Below are 21,983 nucleotides of genomic sequence, written 5' to 3'. Positions count from 1 at the left end.
TCCTCGGAAGGAAGGTTGGGCAATCCTACTTCCGTAGTGATACTGCCTCGGAAACCCAAGGAGGGGTCGCTATGAGTCGGGGCCGACTCAACGGCAAACAACAACAACAACAATAAGTAGATTGTCCAACCTTCCTTCAGAGGAGTGGCTGGTGAGTTTGAACTGCCAGCCATCTTCATTATTCATTGTCTGGGTTTCAAATGCACATGAAGCAATTGAAAATACCATGGTGTGGGTCAAGTGCACCTTAGTTCTCAAAGTGACAATTTTGCTTTTATTTTTTATTAAAAAAAAAAAACAAAAAAAACAATAGAGTTCTTTTGCAGCAGATAAGCCAAATGCAATAATATCTCCTTTGATTTTTTTAAAATACATTTTTGTTGAAAAAAATTTATGTACAGTGCAATACACACAATTAAAGTAACATGGGTCAATACATTTTTTTTTTTTTGCAATGTTCCCTCCCCACCCCCCCCACCCCTGGCAACCAACAAAAAAAGTTTCCCTCTATATATAAAACTTTCCTTAACCCTCCACAACAAAGTAATACTATATTTGTCCTTCTGTGATTGACTTATTTCACTCAGCACAATGTCCTCCAAGTTCATCCATGTTATGTGGTGTTTTGCAGACTCTAAATTATTCTTTAGTGCTGCATAGCATTCCATTGTGTGACTACCATATTTTGGTCATCCACTCTTCCGCTGATGGGCACATAGGTTGTTTCCATCTTTTTGCTATTGTAAATAGTGCTGCAATGAACATGGATGTGCATGTATCTGTTCCTGTCCTGGCTCTCACCTTCTAGGATATATACCTAGTAATGGGATTGCTGGGTCAAATGGTATCTCCAATTCCAGCTTTCTAAGGAATCACAAGGAATCACCATACTGCTTTCCACAGTGGTTATAACACTTCACAGTCCCACCACCAGTGTATGAGAGTCTAAGTCTCTCCACATCCTTGCCAGCATTTGTTATTTTCTGTCTTGTTGAACTTTGCCATCAGTGCTGGGGTGAGATGGTATTTCTTTGTTGTTTTCATTTGCATCTCTCTGATGGCCAATGATCATGAGCATCTCTTCATGTATTTGCTGGCTACTTGAATATCTTCCTTGGTGAAGTGTCTATTCATGTCTCCTGCCCATTTTTCAATTGGATTGTTAATTCCTTTGCTGTTGAGGTGTTGGAGTGTTCTATAAATCTTAGAGACATGTCCCTTGCCAGATATGTAATTATCGACAAGTATGAACTTGTTGCTGTCATTTTTGTTATGTATTTTGTGGTGTTGAATTCATTGTTGCATATAACTTTCTGTGCTGAGCTCGTTTTGTTTCTGACTCATGTTCCTTCGTTGCTATTGTTTTAGTATTTGATAAATATTTGTGCTGGTCATCTTTTTTATTTTGATGTGAAGCTTTATCATTTTTCTTTGAGGTTACCCTGTGATTTATAGTTTTCTTCCCAAGTTTAGAACAGTCCATTCTATCTTGTAGTTGTCTCCATTTCACTACCATTTAGAAGTTCTGTAACTACACAGTTTTTTCCCTCCTTTTGGTTTGTAGTTGTACTCATTTGTCAACTGATGTCTCTGGTTCCCTGTTTACAGTCTTGTAGGCTTATTTACTTTGGATACTTCCATAAATGGGTTGGTTTCTGGGTTATGTCACCATGTGTGTTAATGGTCAGTTGTTGTTTGGTGTTGTTTGTTCTCTGTCCAAAGGACTCCCTTTAGTATGTCTTGTAAGGTTGGTCTGGTTTTAACAAATTCCCTTAATTTCTGCTTCTCTGGAAATGACCTAATTTCACCATCATATTTGAGGGACAGTTTTGCTGGGTACATAACTCTTGGTTGGAAATTTTTCTCTTTCAGGGTTTTATATATACCAACCCATTGTCTTCTCACACCTGCACGGTTTCTGCCAAGAAATCTGAGCTTATTCTTATTGATTGCCCCTTGTAGGTAACTTTTTGTTTTTCCTGTGATGCTTTCAGGATTCTTTCTTTGTCTTTGGTTTTGGTGAGTTTGATGATGATATGTCTTGGTGATTTTCTTTTGGGGTCTATCCTGTTTGGGGTTTGTCAGACTTTTTGAATGGATATATTCTCATCTTTCATCATACCAGGAAAATTCTCTTCCAACAAATCTTCGACCATTTTTCTTTGGTTTTGTCTCTTCCTGTTCTGGAATTCCAATTACACATAGGTTATTCCTTTTGATGGTATCCCACATGAACCACAGGCTTTCTTCATTTTGTTTTGATCTTTTTTCTGATTGATTGCTTTCTAAAGAAGTATTGAGATATTTGCCTTCAATCTCACTAATTCTGTCTTCCATGGATTCAATTCTACTCCTTTGCCCATTAAATGTGTTGTCTATTTCTGAAAATTTAGTATTAATCTTCTGGATTTTTATGTGTAGATTTTGTATCATTTCTAATTTTTCATTTATTTGGTCATTTTGTTCTTCTATTGTCTTTCAAAATTGTTCTAAGGTTTTGTCTGTGTTTTCCTCAATTTTGTCAGTGTTTTCCTTGATCTGTTTCTCAATTTGTTGAAGGTACCTTTTGAATTTCTTATCAGGGAGTTCCAATGCTGCATCTTCATCAGGGATGAGTTTTGGGTCTGTATCCTGGTCCCTTGTTTCTCCTGGTTTATCTTGCTTCTTTTTGTGGACTGTGATGCTCTATTGTCTCTGATGCATTATGACGTTTTTGTGTTTATATTTAATTGGTGATTGTATGTTGAAGTGACTTGCCCACAATTTTTCTCTTCTTTGGATTTTATCTAAGTAAGCAGGGTACTGTGCTCCTCTATTTGCTAGTTAGCAGCAAATACACTCACTACCTGTCTCCTTTCCCATTGTCAGCCTCCCATATGTACCTGCTGTCCTTGGCAAACAGAGCTTATTCTTAGGTCCCTGGAATCCAAATGAGAACGCTGTCACTTTAAAATCCAAAATGGCCACTGCTTGTAAACATTCAAAATGGCTGCACCCTCAGTCACTTTAAATAACCAAAATGACCGCTGCTTGTAAATATTCAAAATGGCTGCACCCTTGGTCACTTTAAATATCCAAAATGGCCACCACTGCTTGTAAACATTCAAAATGGCTGCGCCCTCAGTCACTTTAAATATCCAAAATGACCGATGCTTGTAAACATTCAAAATGGCTGCACTCTCGGTCACTTTAAATATCCAAAATGGCCACCACTGCTTGTAAACATTCAAAATGACTGCACCCTCAAGTCACTTTAAATATCCAAAATGGCCACCACTGCTTGTAAACATTCAAAATGGCTGCACCCTTGGTCACTTTAAATATCCAAAATGGCCACCACTGCTTGTAAACATTCAAAATGGCTGCACCCTCAGTCACTTTAAATATCCAAAATGGCTGCCACTTGTAAACAATGAAAATGGTTGCACCCTCCGGACAGCGGAAAGTCCATAGCTCAGGCTGTCTCCCTCCTTGCTATTTCACTTCCTAATCAAAGGCCACCAGCATAGTTGTCCCTGCAGCCCTTGGTGACTAGGCCTGATTTTTAGGTCAATTCTCAGGTCCCAACAGCTCTTGGAAATATTCAGGCTGTTGGTCCTGTTAGGGTAGCTGACAGTCCATTGCTCTGACCATCTCTGTACTCACTGTTTTCCTTCAGGTTTTTCCACTAGTCGGTGCCTAATCCACTTCTGTATACTTCATTTCAAAGCTCAGGGCTCCAGAATTACCTTCTGTATCTCTGTCAACTGGTTTCTCTTTTTTTTGTTGAAGAGGGTCTGTGTAGCTTGTCTGCCTATTCCTCCATCTTGCCAGAAGTCCTCCTTTGATTTCTTGACTGCTCTTTTTCATGAGTGTTGACTGTAGATCCCTGACAACTTCAACCATTTATCATGATGTTGTTTACTAGCCCAGTGCAATAAAAAAGGCACCCCCATGCTTTCTTCATCCTTAACTTCACAAGAGGAATACAGCATCACCACCAACAGCCCAAAGCTGATTCCTGGGATGCCAGATATGCTGCCATTTTCCAAACTTTTTACCAATTCTGACACCAATCATCCCTCCCAGAACACTATTTCTCTGCTGGGTTTGATTATTTGTTGTAATGGCCACACAATACTCACAGACAATAGTCATGATTATGGAGTTTATTAGGGAAGTAGCAGGTTATTAGGGAAGTATTCAAGTTCAGGAATGCGCTCAGGATATAATTCTTCAATTGAAGAATTTAATTTTAATTTTATTTTTCCCCTCTGCTATGCCTTGAAGCATGTTTCCCTGGCCCTTGGCCCCTTGGCCCCAGACTCTGTCCTGCCCAGGCAAGTGTTATAAAGTTCTTTTAGCTCTGCCGATAGGTATACCTAGGTGTACCCCACCCTGCCAGCAAGCCTCCTGCCCAAAAGCACTTAAGCTTTCTCACTCTGTGGGCCAGCAAACCCATTGCTCTGTCTCATGCTGGTCTCTTGGTTGTTCTGCTGCTGCTGCTACCAGCATCTCCATTGACTCTCTGCACAGGGATCTCAGGTCTAAGGAAACACTCCACTCTTGGCTTCTCTCTCTTAATGGCAGTGAGATTCCCCTTTCTGCCTCTAGAAGGGCTCATTATAAACCTAACAGAATGATAAAACTGACCAATCCCCATATTAGGGTTCCATATACCTTATTTCCATGCTCCTACCCTCACAAGGGCACTATGAACCTTATTTACGTTACTAAAAAGCTATCCAATTTCCTGTGGGGGCCACAAGAATAGTTCCACCCACTCATCTGATAGAAGTCACAAAGACCATGGTACAAGAGCCATATAAAGTAATTCAATGCACCACATCCAGTTGTGAGGATTTCTGTTTTCTTTATCTGAGGTGTAATCCATACTGAAGGCTATATATAGTCTTTGATCTTCATCAGTAAGTGCTTCAAGTCTTTTTCATTTTCAGCAAGCAAAGTTGTGTCATCTGCATATCTCAGGCTGTTCATGAGTCTTCCTCCAATCCTGATGTTTGCTCTTCATATAGTCCAGCTTCTTGGATTATTTGCTCAGCATACAGATTGAATAATTATAGTGAAAGGATACAACCCTGACACACACCTTTCCTGATTTAAAACCATGTTGTATCCCCATGTTCTGTTGGAATGATTGCCTCTTGGTCTGTGTACGGGTTCCTCATGGGCACAATTAAGTGTTCTGGAATTCTCATTCTTTGCAATATTGTCCATAATTTGTTACGATCCACAGTTGAATGCCTTTGTATAGTCAATAAAACACAGGTAAACATCTTTCTGGTAGTCTCTGCAACATCTTTTTTTTTTTTTTTTAATTGTGATTTGGCTGAAAGTTTCCAGAGCAAATTCACTTTCCATACAGCAATTCACATACACTTTGTCTCATGACATTGACCACAATTCACCACAAAGCAACAGCTCCCCTCCTACTTCCTCCCCATAGTTACCTCTTCCCTGTGTCCTTCCTTCCATGCACTCCTGCCCCCTGACTTGTCTCCGTGTGCATAAGCAGCCCTTCTTTCTCCCATGATTGTTCTCTCCAAGGAGTGTATCTACCTGAGGTAAATGTTCAACTCCTATGCTTGCCTTTTGTTTGGCTGGAAGCCACAGGTGTGGGTTCAATTCCAGACCTGAAGGGCAGCTAGGGGCCAGAATCTCAGTGGTTCCACCAGGCTCTATCAGACCAGCAAAACTGGTCCCCCTTTTATTTCTCCAAATGATTTTGAGTTTTGTTCCACATTGTTCTCCCTTTCTATCCAGGATCTCCTACATAGATTTCCACCCCCCAGTGGATGACAGTGGTAGCCAGGTACCATCTAGTTTTTCTGGTTTCACAGTCATACAAACTGAGGATCGCATGGTGTACCAGTCGCTAGGACTAATTCTTTCCATGAATCTTTGGTTTTCTTCATTTTCTTTGCTCTGGACAAGGAGAGACCCATCGTTGCATCTAGATGGCTGCTTGCAAGCTTTTAAGATCTCAGTCACTACTCACCAAAGTAGGAGGTTGACCAATGTTTTGTGTAGTATGTTATGTCAATTGAACTTGATGCCCCCGTGACTAGGGTCCCGAGCCCACAGGTTCAACTACTCAGTTCCTCTGGGTAGCTGGCTGTGACCAAGAAGTGACTATAGCCTTGTTTCTTGTCAGCTCTACTATACATCTGGGAATTCAGATCATGCAAATACACTTATAGGGCCATTGTCTGCCAACCCTATACATGGTCTTGGGTACACTCCCTGCTTCACAGACATACCTAATAGTTCAGCCTGTCCACCCATCTATCCATCCATATACCCATGTTTGCCTTCACTGACAATGCAGTACTATATGTGCAAAAGGGTTTGTCTACATTGTCTGTATCTCTACAACGTCTTTATACAACTTCTACATAATCTATATAACCCCAAACATGGAAAGTAGTGGTTTTTTTTAAAAAAAAAAAAGAAAGAAAAAACACTCTAGTGAACACCTAAGTTGACAGTGCTATTGCTAGTGAGTGATGTGGAAGCATAATTGGTCTTTAGAAGCTTGGGTCACTCTGGGCTAGTCATGTATCAATAACCTAGAAGAAGACAGATTTACTAAATCTATTGAGGACAAGTAATATGATGATATGTGTATCTTAGGATAAAAATCAAGAGTCAGTACAAACCTTGGAGAGAACAATCATGGGAGAAAGAAGGGCTGTGTATGCATAGGGAGACAGCTCAGGGGGCAGGAGTGCATGGAAGGATGGACACAGGGAAGAGGTAACTATCGGGAGAAGTGGGAGGGGAGCTGTTGCATTGGGGTAAATTGTAGTCAATGTCATGAGACAAAGTGTATGTGAACTGCTATGTGGAAAGTGAATTTGCTCTATAAACTTTCACCCAAATCGCAATTAAAAAAATAAATAAAGAGTGAGTACCATGACAAAAATCAGACTCATAGGAAGATTAGTAAGAGACAGTGGTATTTGAGTATTGTTAAGATTGAGATGAGGGAGAGTGACTTCTTTTTTCTGAAGAAAGAAGGGAGCCATGTGGATATCGCTTGGGGCTGAATGGACACACCAATTTCTGAAATATTAAATTGTATTACTCCCACTCTCCATCCCCAAATTAGACAGATCTAATTCTAGCTTCATTAAACCTCTTACTTCACCTGAGGGCTCAATTTACATCTACATTTGCACCGAATCATTTTTTTTAAAACTTTTAAATGTTTAATTTTTTTTAAATTGTGCTTTAAAATTTGGATGCAAATTTACAGAGCAGAATTTGTTTTACATTTAACAGTTCATGTACATGTAGTTTCACTCCCTGATTACCATCCCCAACCCTAACCCACAACCTAACTCTCCCTTCCCTGTGACCCCCCCACATCCCTGTGCCTTAGTTAAGACAGACTCCTGTCTGTCCAGCTTTTCTTCCATGTGAATGCTGCCCCTCTGGTGCCCCATGGCTGATTGCTCCAAGGGGTGTTTCTCTGTAGAGTAGGTGGGTGTATCGCCCTGGGTTGGGTGTTCTACATGTAAGTCTTTCTACTGTTGGGCTGAGAGCCAGTCCTTGGGAGTGAGTCCTATCCCAGGCTCAAAGTGTATCCCAGGCCATAGTCTTGGGGGTCCCACCAGACTGCATCTGACCAGTAATTCTGGTTGTTATAGTGTTTTTGAATTTTGTTTCACCTTTTTCCTCCCACTCTATCCAGGACCTCCAGTTTTGATCCCTTCCCAGGTGGCTGCCATTGGTAGCGGGCACCATCTAGTTCTTGTGGTCTCGAGGTCCATCATATCCTAGGGCTGATTGTTTCCAAAGGCCCCTGGTTTTCTTCACTCTTCACTTCAGATGATAGGAGACCATCAGCTGCATCTTAGATGGCTGCTCAAAAGCTTTTAAGACCCTAGTCACTACTGACCAAAGTAGGTTGTAGAACAAGATTTTTATGTATTATGTTGTGCTAATTAAGCCTGGTGTCCCTCGATACTATGGTCCTGAGTTGGCAGACCCGGTGGTTCTCTCTCCCAAGGTGTTTGGCTGTCTCTGAGGGATTGCTCCATGTCTGTCTTCTGTTGCTTCTATAATGATTGTGGTTATTCTGTATCACTAGTATCTGTGCAAGATTATCCTCGGCTGAATCTATCATTGGTCTGGAGTGTATTCCTGTTCCCCGACCCCCATCTGATGCAATGAATCATCTTTACAGCAGTTTCACTTTTCTTATTTCACAATGAAGTGGAAGCTAGGTAGCCCATATGTACCAGCACAGAAAGAGCAGCAGAATTGTCCCAGGCCCCCATTTTTTTTTTTTTTTACCTCCAGATTGTTACTTTATATATAGATCTCTGCTTCTCTGAGGCTCCTGCCATATACTCTATACTATACTTCTGTTATTTTTAAAATTCTATCTTATAGATACAAATCCCATGATCGATAAATCTAACTCCCTACTGGAAATCTGCAATTTAAGTTCAAACTCAGCAACTGGTTACCACTTATTCCTTCCTTTCTTTCTGGGCCATCTATGCTTTCACTCTTGCAATTTGGCTTTGACTCTCCATCTTTGCCTTCAAATAGGCATTCTCATACACTACCTACCACATAAGGGAATAAGCTCTCTGTCATTAAAGCGCTCCAGCAGCGGTTGAAGAACCCTCTGTAGGAATGCTGCAAAAGGAGTTCTCACACAGGGTGTGTGAGATTAGAGCATATCACTTCTAACATTCCTCATAATGATAAATTATGATAATATTATGATCAATTATGATAGCTATATTTAGTCTTATCAGACTAAGGAAAACTTGCTAACTTCCTCTAATAACTTATGTTGGTTCAGTGGCAGAATTCTCACTTTCCATGTGGGAGACCTAGGTTTAATTCCCTCCTGCACACCCACACACCCACTGCCTGTTTTGTTAGTGGAGGCTTACATGTTGCTATGATGCTAAATAGGTTTTAGCAGAGCTTCCAGATGAAGACAGAGATGGAAGAAAGACCTGACAACCTACTGAAAACCTGCCAGTGAAAACTCTATGGATCACAACAGTTTAGTCTGCAAGTGATCATGGGAATAGTGCAGGACCTGGCAGTGTTCTGTTCTGTTGTGGATAGGGATGCTGCTATGAGTTGGGGGCTGACTCAATGGCAGCTGAAGACAACAACAAGGGCACTGAACCTCTTATTGAAACCACATGCCCTTTCATATGGTGGTTAGTTCAACAGAAACAAACTTCTTTAATATTTTAACAGATCTCACTTTACTTTTTGAAGATGGTTACTGTCTCATCATGATATACTGAAACTTCTACATGTTTATGATATATGAAGAAACAAATGGTTTCAAGAGGTAATTTTGGGAAGCTTACAGATATTGGTCATTTTATAAACCTATTTTGCTAAAGTTATCTTAACATTCAGAAGGTATGGAGATGTACTGGATTGCCTTCCTGGTGACTGCTGCAAATGTATAAATGAATGCACTTATATGCACTATGTATAAAACAATTAAGATTATAATTTATTAAAGATGATATTCAAGATACACAATTATTTTCCTATTAATCAGCTTTTCTCTGCCTCTCAAATCAAACTGTGTTTTCTTGTTTGTCCTAGTCAGTTGCTAGTAAGATGTGGTAAGTTATGCAGAAGTGAATATGGTATTTTAATCATTATCTTCAAAAATTTTTCAAACCAACCTTTAAATTAAAATGTCAATGTTAATGCTACTTAAGAATTTTCAAAAAAGGATTCAAAAGACAAATAATACAGTGGAACAATTAACAGAAGAGTAATCAAACGTACCTGATCCTTTTCAAGTGTAAGTATTTGATACCCAGTTGTTCGACTACATATGAGTTTTCCACTACTATCAAAAGAGGCCAAACGTAATCTAGGATTAAAAAAAAAAAAAGTGAAAAAATAACCTCATGATTTTTTAACCACAGATTAATTTAAATAAGCTTTCTCTCCCTTTAATATTTACTTTTTATCATCTAGATTTCTTCTGTAAGACTTTAAATAGTCTTTTAAAACTATAAACTGATTCTATTCAGATATGAAAATAATTTACCAATATTTGACTTTTAAATAATCTGTGGAGTCCCTGGGAAGTGCAAGCAGTTAATATACCTGGCTGTTAACTGAAAGGTTGGAGATTTCCGTCCATACAGAGGTGCCCTGAAAGAACGACTTGGTGACTACTTCCAAAAAATCAGCCATTGAAAATCCTATGGAGCACAGTTCTACTCTGATACATATGGGGTCGCTGAGAGCAGGAATTGACACAGTGGTAACTGGGTTAAATAACTGGTTCATTAAATTGTCTTGCAGTTTATCAGTTGATAGTATCCTCTCCAAAAAAAAAGACTGCTAGCTGAACTATCAAGCCAAGTTGGGCACATCAAATACCACAGAGAAATACCTTGCTACATTTCTAGTTTGGACTTTTTATTTGCTAGAAATAGCCAGAGGTGACACCTTCAAGCATAAAATCAATCTTGTATCATTCATATCCCAGCCAATTCTTTTGCCCTGAAATACTGGATCTTATGGCTTTGATTAGTAATACATTTCATATGAATAGAACCTTAATATTTCCTAGCACTTTCACATACATGGTATCTTACCAAAGTTCTATTAGTGTTGATATAAATTATCAAGACTTTGTTTTATTTTATTTCCTCTGGAGTGAGAAGAGTTGGGTGGGGAAAATCTCATCCTACCTAAATGCTATGCTCCGTCGAGGTTGTAAACTGACAGATCCACTACATGGCTGATTAAGTGTATTGCGTTTGAAAATGATGTATCGATTGGTGTATGTTACAAGCAGGTCAAAGCCGAAGTTAAAACCTGTCCACCGCCAGCAGTACTAAGAAATACGAAAGAAGGAAAAAAAAAAGAAAAAACAAACAATGTTATTTCAGGTTATTAGCAAGTCAAACATACAAAGTTCATTGAAATGTCTTTGTTTTTTCTCTAATTCATTCCAAATATTTCTCTGATGGGTCCCCTACTTCTTGTCAGTGCCTCTCACTTAAGGCTTATCACACAGAATTATATACCAAAGCCAGAAAAGCAGCCTTTATGATCATTATTTCTTAAGCTCTTTCCCAGCATCATCTTTTCATGATCTGTTTCAGTGTCTCCCCACTTTGTAATTCCATAATAAATGAATACGACTGTTCACTGCATAGGGAGTACAGCTTAGGGGAGGAGGAGTCTAGATGGAGGTGATAAGAACCCATTAAAATCCACCTTGCCTTAAAAATATTCTAAAATACCTTAAATAATCAACAGACACACAACTGGGTTATTTTAAATACTACCATAATGTTTACAAGTTTGTTTATTCTATCACCTAATAGTTACTGAGTGATTATTAGGTAAAAAGGTACAGTAAAGTAAAGTTAGGACTACAACTGGTTGATACCCTGAATTGCAATATAAATTCAGTATTTAGTATTAATTCAATATTTAATACTGATTGAGCACACATTATGTGTGTGACACTGCTGTAGACACTGGAGACAGCAGGAAATAAAGTTTGTGCCCCCACAGAGTTTATATTCTTATGTTTTTATGTTTTGTGCTAGGAGAGGAGATGAATAACAGATATACTTGAAATGGGATGGAATAGGATAGAACAGAATGTCAGGAGAAAGCAACAGGACAGAGGGGGTAGACTTGCAATTGTGGAGGCTGCTGGTTTAGGTAAGTAATCAGGGAAGGTCTCTCTGAGGAGATGGTCTGAGTAGGGACATAAGTTAACTGAAGAAGCAGACCAGGTGAGTATCTAAGGAAAGAGTGTCCTTGACAGAGAGAACAGCAAGTACAAAGTGGCATAGGTAAAAACATGCCTGGCATATCTAAGGAACAGCAAGATAGGTTACGTGGCTGGGGCAAGGACTAAGGAAGACAGAAGCTAGAAATGAGTTCACAGAAGTTGGGGGACAGATAATGTAGGGCCCCACAGTCCATGGTAAGGCAGAGCTTGGATTTTATTCTAAGAATGGTAGGAAGCTAATAGAAGGTCTTAGGGAAGGAAATGAGAAAATCCAACTTGCATTTTAAAAGGATCACATTGGCTGATGTGTGGAAAATGGAGTGCAGAGGGGCAAGAAGTGACAAGAGAGAACAGTTAGGAAGCAACCATTGCAATGGCCCAGGCAAGACATAATGGTAGCGTGGACTGGGGTCACAGGGATAGAAATGCTAAGAATGTATTTCAAAGGTAGAGCTTTGAGGAATTTCTTATGGATGAGAGGTATGAAAGAAAGAAGAGTACAAAATGAATGCAAAGTTTGGAGCCTATGCAATGGATGAACAACAGCAACAGAGAAATAATTTATGGGTTTAAGAATACTTGGAAAAGAAGTGGTTTGGGGATTAAAAATCAAGAGTTCAACTTGGGACTGATAAATTTGAGGGGCCTGTGTCAGAACTGACTCAACAGCAATTTTTTTTTTAAATTAGGTATCCCAATAAAGATGCCAAATGAGCAGCAGCATATACGAATCTGAAGCTCAGAAGAGGAGTCAGGAGTGCAGATATAAATGCAGGAGTTATCTGTGTACTGATGCTCTGTAAAGCCATGAGACTAGATGACATGGTCAAGTATGCAGAGATAAGGGAGGAGTCCAAGAACCAAGTTCATAATCACATTTGTTGAGAAAGATAAGCTGGATCTAGCAAAAACTGAGGGGGAGCAGCTAATGAAATAGGAAAAAAAAAAAAAAAACCCAGCAAATCATGCTGTCCTGAAAGTCAAGTAGAGGAAATCTCTTAAGAAGGAGTTGAGTGAACAAATGTGTTGGTACTGCCAAGAATTTCCAGATGATGGAAAACTGATGACATGATTTGGGAATATGGAGATCACCAGTGACACTGATATAGAGTGGTATAAGGGAGCATCAGAAAGAAAGTACCAGAAATGAGGAAGTATAGGCAAATACAACTGTTTTCAACTAGTTTTGCTTAAAAGGGGTAGAAAAATGGAGTGGTAGCTAGACTATGATGTAAGGTCAAGATATGGTTTAAGGTGGGTGATGTGGCAGCATGTTGTTGTTGTTAGGTGCTGTCAAGTCGTTTCTGACTCATAGCAACCTTATGTACAACAGAACGAAACACTGTCTGGTCCTGTGCCAGCCTCACAATCCTTACTATACCTGAGCCCATGGTTGCAGCCACTGTGTCAATCCATCTTGTTGAGGCCCTTCTCCTTTTTCATTGACCGTCCACTTTACCAAGCATATGCTTCTCCAGAGAATGGTTCCTTCTGACAACATGACCAAAGTAGGTGAGACAAAGTCTGGGCATTCATTCTCACTTCCAAGGAGCATTCTGGCTGTACTTATTCCAGGACAGATTTGTTAGTTCTCTTAGCAGTCCATGGTACTTTCAGTATTCTTCACCAACACCACAACTCAAAAGCATCATCTCTTCTTCAGTCTTCCTTATTCTTTGTCCAGTTTCACATGCATATGGGGCAATTGAAAATACCATGGCTTGGGTTAGCCACCTTAGACTTCAGAGAGACATCTTTGCTCTTCAGCACTTGGAACAGGTCTTTTGCAGCAGATTTGCCCAATGCAATATGTTGTCTAATGTCTGGATTACTGCTTCTGTTGGTGTGATTGTAGAACCAAGTAATTATGACATCTTTGACAACTTCAGTCTTTTCTCCATTTATTGTGATGCTGCTTATTGGTGCAGTTGTGAGCATTTTTGTTTTCTTTATACTGAGGTATAACCTATACTGCAGACTGTAGTCTTCAGTCTTTATCAGTAAGTGCTTCAAGTCATCCTCACTTTGAGCAAGCAAAGTTGTGCCATCTGAGTATTGCAGATTGTTATTGAGTCTTCTTCCAATCCTGATCCCACATTCTTCTTCATACAGTCTAGCTTTTTGGATTATTTGCTCAGCATACAGATTGAATAAGTATGGTGAAAGGATACAACCCTGACACACTCCTTGCCTGATTTTAAACCATGCAGTATCCTCTTGTTCTGTTCTAATGACAGACTCCTGGTCTATGTATCAGTTTCCTCACAAGTACAATTAAGTGTTCTGGAATTCCCATTCTGCTCAATGTTATCCATAATTTGTTATGATCCACACAATCAAATGCTTTTGCATAGTTAATAAAAACAAGTAAACATCTTACTGGTATTCTTTGCTTTAAGCCAAGATCCATCTGACATCTGCAATGATATTCCTTGTTTCATGTCCCTTTCTGAATTCAGCTTGCATTTCTGGAAGTTCTCTGTCAATAAACTGCTGCAACCATTTTTTAATTATCTTCAGTAAGATTTTACTTGTGCGTGATTATTAGTGATACTGTTTGATAATTTCCGGATCACTTTTCTTTGGAATGGATACAAATATGGATCTCTTCCAGTCAGTTGGCCAGGTAGCTGTGTTCCAAATCTCTTGGCAAAACCGAGTGAATGCCTCCAGTGGGGCATCTGTTTGTTGAAACATCTCAAAGGGTATTCCATCAATTCCTGGAGCCTTGTCCTTTGCCAATTCCTTCAGTGCAGCTTGGACTTCTTCCTTCAATACCACTGGTTCTTGATCACATGCCACCTCCTGAAATGGATGAAGATCAACCAGTTCTTTTTGATACAGTGACTCTGTGTATTCCTTCCATTTTCTTTTGATGTTTCCTGCATCATTCAACACATTGCCCATAGAATCTTTCAGTATCACAACTCATGGCTTAAATTTCCTCTTCAGTTCTTTTAGCTTGAGAAATGCTGAGCATGTTTTTCCCTTTTAGTATTCTAACTCCAGGTCTTTGCACATTTCATTATAATAACTGACTTCATCTTCTTGAACTGCTCTTCAGAATCTTTTTATCTTGTTGATCCTTCCATTTGCTTTAGCTACTCTCCATTCAAGGGCAAGTTTCAGAGTCTCTTCTGATATTCATTTTGGTCTTTTCTTCCTTTCCTATCTTTTTAATGATTTTTGCTTTCTTCATGGATGATGTTCTTGATGTCATCCCACAATTCTTCTAGTTTTTGGTCACTGGTGTTCAATGCATCAAATCTATTTGTTAGATGGTCTCCAATTCAGGAAAGATATAATCAAGGTCATATTTTGGCTCTTGTGGACTTGTTTTGTTTTAATTGTCTTCAGCTTCAACTTGAACTTGCATATGAGCAACTGATGGTCTGTTCCACAATCGGATCCTGGCCTTGTTTTGGCTAAAAATATTGAGCTTCTCCATTGCCTCCTGTCACAGATGTAGTCAATCTGATTCCTGTGTACTCCATATGTTGAAGTCCACATATATAGCCATCATTTGTGTTGTTGAAAAATAGGTATTTGCAATGAAAAAGTCGTTGGTCTTGCAAAATTCTATCATGCAGTCTCCAGCATTATTTCTATCACCAAGGCCATATTTTCCAACTACTGGTGATTCTTCATTTCCAACTTCTGCATTCTTATCACCAGTGATAACACATCTTGATTGCATGTTTGGTCAATATCAGATTGCAGAAGTTGGTAAAAATTTTCAGTTTCTTCATCTTTGGCTTTGATGGTTGGTATGTAAATCTGAACATTAGTAGTAATAACTGGTCTTCCTTGTGGGCATATGGATATTATCCCATCACCAACAACACTGTACTTCAGGATAGATCTTGATGCATTCTTTGTGATGATGAATGCCACACCATTCCTCTTCAAGTTTCATTCCCATCATAGTAGATCATATGACTGTCTGACTCAAAATGGCCAAAACCAGTCCATTTCAGCTCACTTATGCCTTAGTGATGATCCACACAATATAGATTTTCTATGTTCCATTTCATTACTGACAACTTCTAGTTTTCCTAGATTCATGCTTTATACATTCCATGTTCCAATTATAAATGAATATTTGCAGCTGTTTCTTCTCATCTTGAGGTGGGCCACATCAGCAAATGGAGGTCCTGAAAGCTCTACTCAATCCACATCAAGGTCAGCTCTACCTTGAGGAGAGAGACAGCTCTTCCCCAGTCATATTTTGAGTGTCTTCCAACCTGAGGGGCTCATTTTCCAGCACTATATCGGACAGTGTTTTTGGGGCTATTCATAATGTTTGCCAATAATGTATCAGACAGTATTTTACTGCTATTCATAAGCTTTTCACTTTGAGAAGTGGATGGCCTCCTCCTTCTTCTAAGTCTGTCTTAGCAACCATCACAGTACGACAAACTGACATACAAGTTCATCTCCATTATTTGTTCCAAACCACTCTGCTCACTTCCTGGTCTCCCTCAGCCACTCCAAACCCACTGCCCTGCCTCGCTTCCTTCCCAGCCTCGCTCAGCTGCTCCAAACCCGCCCTGCCACCTCGTTTCCTTCCCAGCCTCCCTCATGCTGCAGCATATTATAAATGAAATGAGAATTACCCACTAGAAGAGAAAAATTGATGGAGGAAAGGGAAGGATTAACTGTTGGAGCAAAGCTTTTGAATAGGACAGGATGGGGTCCAGTATAAGAGGAGCAGATGGACTAAGATAGAAGCAGAGAGTTTGTTAATTCTATCACTAGGAAAAGCACCGTACATGGGGCATAGATGCAGGTAGATCAGTAGAACTGCTGGTAAGAGGATGTGCAAATTCTCTTTCCTATTGCTTTTATTTTCCTAATGAAGCAAGGCCACCAAGTAAGACTAAAACTCATTGTTGTTTACTCCAGCCTGACTTACAGTCTCCCTATAAGACAGAACAGAACTGCCCCATACTATTTCCAGGGCTGTAGATCATTATGGAAGCAGACTGCCACATCTTTCTTCCAAGCAGTGACTAGTGGGTTCCAACTGCTGACTGTCTGGGTAGCAGCCAAATGCTTTAACCACAGTAACACCAGAGCTCCTAGAATAAGGGTACAAGTATTGGCCTTTAGAGGAAAGAAGATGTGAGAGTCACCTCAGATACTGGGAAGATAAATGTACCATGGAAACATAGGAGGATCACAATGTAGTACTAAAGACCTGATTGAAATTTACAATTACAACATTCAAAAGAAACCCATTGGTATATGGTGTTTTTCTTTTAGATGCAAGCATGGAGAGCATGAAAGGCTCAGATTTCAGGCAGGTCTTGAGTTTGATAGAGTGCAAGAGGGAAAAGGAAAGTTACGGGTATTAGCAATGGCCTAATTTAATCTAATCAATGGAAAGAAAGAAGCAGGGATGTCACGAGAGGGGATAGATAGGAGTAAGGGAGTAAGAACAATGTACTGTATGTCCCAAAAAAACCAAACCAAACTCACTGCCATGTAGTTGGATCCGACTCATAGCGACCACTCCTTGGGCTTCCGAGGTGGTATCACTACGAAAGTAGATTGTCCAACCTTCCTTCTCAGGAGTGGTTGGTAGGTTTGAACTTCCAGCCTTCTGGTTAGCAGTCAAATGTCTTAGGCACTATGCCTATGTCCCAGTGAGGTTAAAAGAAAAAAAAAATGTTGGAGTCCAAGTACTACAAGGAGAAAACTGGCAAGATAATAAGAGGTGGAATCTGAGAATAGAATGCTTGAAATGGAGATTTTGAAGGGGGTGTAGTAATTAGTAACACAAAAATGGAAGATTTGCTCAAAGGAATGAGTGCTGGAGGTAGGGTATAGAATAAGATCACTGGGGGCAAGACGTCAAGGACCTGAGATACTGAAATCACCAAGACACAGTAACAGTAGTGATAAAGAACAACAGTGAGCCCAGTGAAAAATGGGCACAAGAAGGTGTGATTGATCTTTTGGTGTGTGTTCAGTTAAGGATGAGGAAGGAACAAGGCTGAGAAACAACAAGGAGAAGTAAGGGACAAAGAAAACATTGACTCTACTTTCATACTTGGAGCATTTGTCAAAATTATGAATGCACACATAATTTTTAAAATTAAAGTTAAAATGCATACTACACAAAAACAGTGTTCCACATCCTACTTTGGTGAGTAGTGGCTGGGGTCTTAAAAACTTGCAAGAGGACATCTAAGATGCAACAACTGGTTTCTCTTCATCTGGAACAAAGAAGAATGAAGAAAACCAAAGATGCATGGAAACAAGTAGTCCAAGGGAACTAGTGGACCTCGCAAACCTCAGCTTACATGACCCTGAGACCTGAAGAACTAGATAGTGCCTGGCTACCATGTCAACTACTCAGAAAGGGATCACTGTAGGAGATCCTGGATAGAGTGGAAGAAAACTGTGGAACAAAATTCAAAATCATAAAAAAAAAAAAAAAACCCCACAAAAAACCCCAGTCTTACTGGTCTGATAGAGACTGGTAAAAGCCCCAAGACTATGGACCCTGCTCATCTTTTGGGCCTGGAATTGAACTCACTCCCATGGCTTCCAGCCAAACAACAGGCAGACATATAGGGTGAACATTTACACTAGATAGGTATGTTCCTTGGAACAATCAACCATGTGGGATCAGAAGGGCAGTATTTGCACAGGGAGATAGCTCAGAGGTCAGGAATGCATGGGGAAGAAGGACACAGGGAAAAGGTAACCACAGGGAGGAAGTAGGAAGAGGGCTGTTACATTGTGGGGACTGCAATCAATGTCATGAGACAAAATGAATATGAACTGTTGTATGGAAAATGAATTTGCTCTGTAAACTTTCACCCAATTCATAATAAAAAATAAAATAAATGAAGGAAAAATGAGGGAGAGGGATAACCAAATGGTTATTTAAATTTGTTTTTAAGATGAAAATTATGATTACTTAGGGTAGAATTTCTTAAAATGTAGGTCATGTCCCATTACTGGGTAGTAAAATCAATTTACTGGGTCACTATCAGCGTTTTGGAGCTTTGGTGGCGTGATGCCTAAGGGATTTGACTGCTAGCCAGAAGACTGGTGGTTCAAACCCACCAACCACTCTGCAGAAGGAAGACTGGGCAATCTACTTCCATAAAGATTTACCGCCTTGGAAACCCAGAGGGGGTTGCTATGAGTCAAAATCGACTCGATGGCAGTGAGTTTGGTTCTGGTATCAGCTTTTTAGAAAATAGCATCTTTGGACACAGCAGGGCTAAATATTATTTCATAACACTTTCATTTCATTTGTATAAGGTGGTAATGAAAAATGCAATTCTTACTGTAGCTACCAAACAATAGGATTGAATGCCTTTGATTTAGCATAACTGTAAAATAGAATCACTCTAAAAACTACATGACGGTTCTCATGAACTTCTTTACCTTCATTTCTGGATCTCTGAGAGACACTCTCCTCGTATCTCTTATCTAGACCCAAAATTTAAGTCCAACAATTAAGACTGAATAATCAGTCAGTCACTACTGAGAAGAGAGAGTGGTGGCTGTAACTCTGCACAGATCATGATGCAGAAACTGTCAGCAAGCTCTTCTAAGGTGTGACAGGTGCCATGACGGTTACTGAAAGCATATTATGTACAGATAACATAACAATTTGTATGAGAATATCAAAAGTCACAACCCATACTTACTTCACCGTCTTTGGCAAGCTTTCTTCCACACCTCATGCTATATCCCTCTAGTTCTTCTTTATTGATTTCTTGAGGCCTAAAAGCATATAAAGATATGAAGTTTCATGGACAATTAGGCAATCAATAATTGAGTTAAAAAGAACAGAAGAACTTATTACTAGATCTAAAAATAATTTTAAAACATTTTTGGTGTAGATAAAAATAAGAGTGTTTACTACCTTTGCTAAATAAAAAAAAAAAGATTTGAAGTCTTCAATGTTTGACCTATTGCACCAATTTCTAGAATACTTTTAATAGGGCTCAGTCAAACTACAGAAAAGGAGAAAAAAAAATCCACAAGAAAGGCTGCTCACCAGCAAAATAAAACAATTAAGAGTATAATTACTGAGTATAATAAATGAAAACCTATTATTTCCATAAGGTGTGACTTGGTGATTGTTTTACATGTAAACCATTTTTCATGTAGTATAACTACATGAAATCAATATTTAACAAAAAAAAAGAGCTGTAGATTTTCATCAATTACTCTTTATTTGGCCCGCTATCTTAAAAACCTTAACCAACTAAGAGATACAGTTATTTCAAGTTGCAATAATAAAATGACACTTGTTGTTGTTGTTGTTATGTGCCATCGAGTCGGCCCCGACTCATAGCGACCTCTCCTTGGGTTTCCGAGGCAGTATCACTACGGAAGTAGGAATGCCCAACCTTCCTTCCGAGGAGTGGCTGGTGGATTTGAACCGCCAGCCTTCTGGTTAGCAGTCAAATGCTTTAGCCACTATGCTACCAGAGCTCCTAAAATGACACTACCAGCTTGGTAATTACAAATCTGTAAATAATACAATGCATTTATTCATATACTCATTCATTTACAGCATTTAGTAACTGCTAATGAAACAAGCACACACAAAAAATAAATGCAAATAAAACTAATAAAATCATGTCCTTGACTTCCAAGAGCTCAGTCTAAGAGGGAACGAGACATAAATAATGATTATAATAATACGGACAGGGTTGTGATATTAAGGATACAAAGAAGAGACACAGTTACTGCCTGGCATTACAGAGGGATCATCACAGAGGAAATACACTTGAGTATGAGTGGGGGTGCAGGTGAATTCTAGGCAAGGGGAACAGTATTCCAGGCAGAAGGAATAGTGGCTAAAAAGGACTGAAGCATACAAGAATATCATATGTACTAATGTGCAGCTGGAGCATAAGATGAGCATGATGGGAGATGAAGTTAAAGGCTTTTGGGGACAGACTGTTGAAGGGGCCTGCAGGCCATGGTAATACAATAATGCCAGACATTTGTTCTGTTACTTTTTCATTATGAAAATTTCCATACATATAGAAGTAGGATATTATGAGCCAAATTTTCTCACTATCTAGCTTTAATAATCTTTTTTGGTTTTACTCCCCTCACCTCTCTCCCTTGCTGATTATTTTGAGGTGAATCCCGGATATCATTTCTTTCAATCTATAAATAGTTCAGAATCTATTTCTAGAAGATACAGACTTTTAAAAAATGTATCACCATATATATCCCACCTAAAAATAGTAGTAATTTTAGTTATCATGAAATATCCCTGGATGTATTTATGCAGAGAGATGACACCTTTATTTGTTTTATGAAATTAACCTTGTTGGTAATGTGGAGAAGCCTGAAAGAGAGGGACAGTATAAAATTATAAGCTGGTATCAAAGGAAAAGGCTATCTTCCTCACTTTAGCAGCCCTGTAGCAGTGAGCAAACAGTGCCCTGTATTTGTGGAGCAGAGCATTTCATCAAGGGCAATATAATCACATACTTCTGAAGGCAAGAAAACCAGAAGCTTAATTCTAGCTCTCTCTCTTATTAACCTCAAAAGGATATTAACCTTTATAGATGAAAAAATCTTGAATAATACAGAACAAGGAACATTAGAACACTGATTATAAAAAGAGGTATATTAGTAGGATGATTTATAAAATATTTCATACATTATAAAATGCTTCAAGTCTGAATGCCATTAAATAGCTATTTTTGGTTTTTGATTTATTATTTCCATTTTAATATTCTTACTATATTTGTGCTGGATCACTATGCTACAAACTCTTTTTGGAAAAAGATGGGATATAAATTATAAATAAAGTAGGAACTAATAATAATTTCATAATCATCATGAATTTATGTAGCACTTTTATACACTCACTGTTTGGATATAAACTTATAACTAAACCATTATTTTTGGAAGTACTTTGGTGAATAAAAATGTGATGAAAGAGAGTGAGGGAAAAAAATTAAACTTCTTACAGGTTCTTCCTTATATTCACACATGGATTTGTCTCTTTACTCTGCCTATTTCAAGGAGCTATTATAAGGATCAAATAAATGCAGAAATACTTCTATAAACCGCAAAGTACTATACACTGAATGACAAGATAGTTTTCTTTCCCTTAAAATGAAGAAAGTATATATGGGGTCAAATGCTTCTGAGAAGTCCTAGTGATATACTGGTTAAGTGCTCAGCTGATAACCAAAAAGTCGGTGGATCAAACCTA

General features: G+C 39.0%; 1 protein-coding gene across 1 annotated transcript in view; it reads right to left on the bottom strand.

Moving 5' to 3' along the window:
* GMCL1 (germ cell-less 1, spermatogenesis associated) overlaps positions 1-21,983 on the bottom strand; it is an 87,514-nt gene that overhangs the window by 1,843 nt on the left and 63,688 nt on the right. The window contains exons 11-13 of the mRNA XM_007940094.2: positions 19,441-19,516; positions 10,707-10,852; positions 9,787-9,874 (exon numbers count right to left, since the gene is read on the bottom strand). Of these exons, the coding sequence (XP_007938285.1) occupies positions 9,787-9,874; positions 10,707-10,852; positions 19,441-19,516 (310 nt within the window). The remainder of the gene's footprint in view (positions 1-9,786; positions 9,875-10,706; positions 10,853-19,440; positions 19,517-21,983) is intronic.

The sequence above is a fragment of the Orycteropus afer genome, unplaced genomic scaffold (assembly GCF_000298275.1).
Source record: "Orycteropus afer afer isolate SDZICR_OR568_19922 unplaced genomic scaffold, OryAfe1.0 scaffold00065, whole genome shotgun sequence".
Classification (NCBI taxonomy): Eukaryota; Metazoa; Chordata; class Mammalia; order Tubulidentata; family Orycteropodidae; genus Orycteropus; species Orycteropus afer.
The sequence above is the reverse complement of the archived record's forward strand: the minus strand, read 5'-3'. Positions and strand labels throughout refer to the sequence as shown.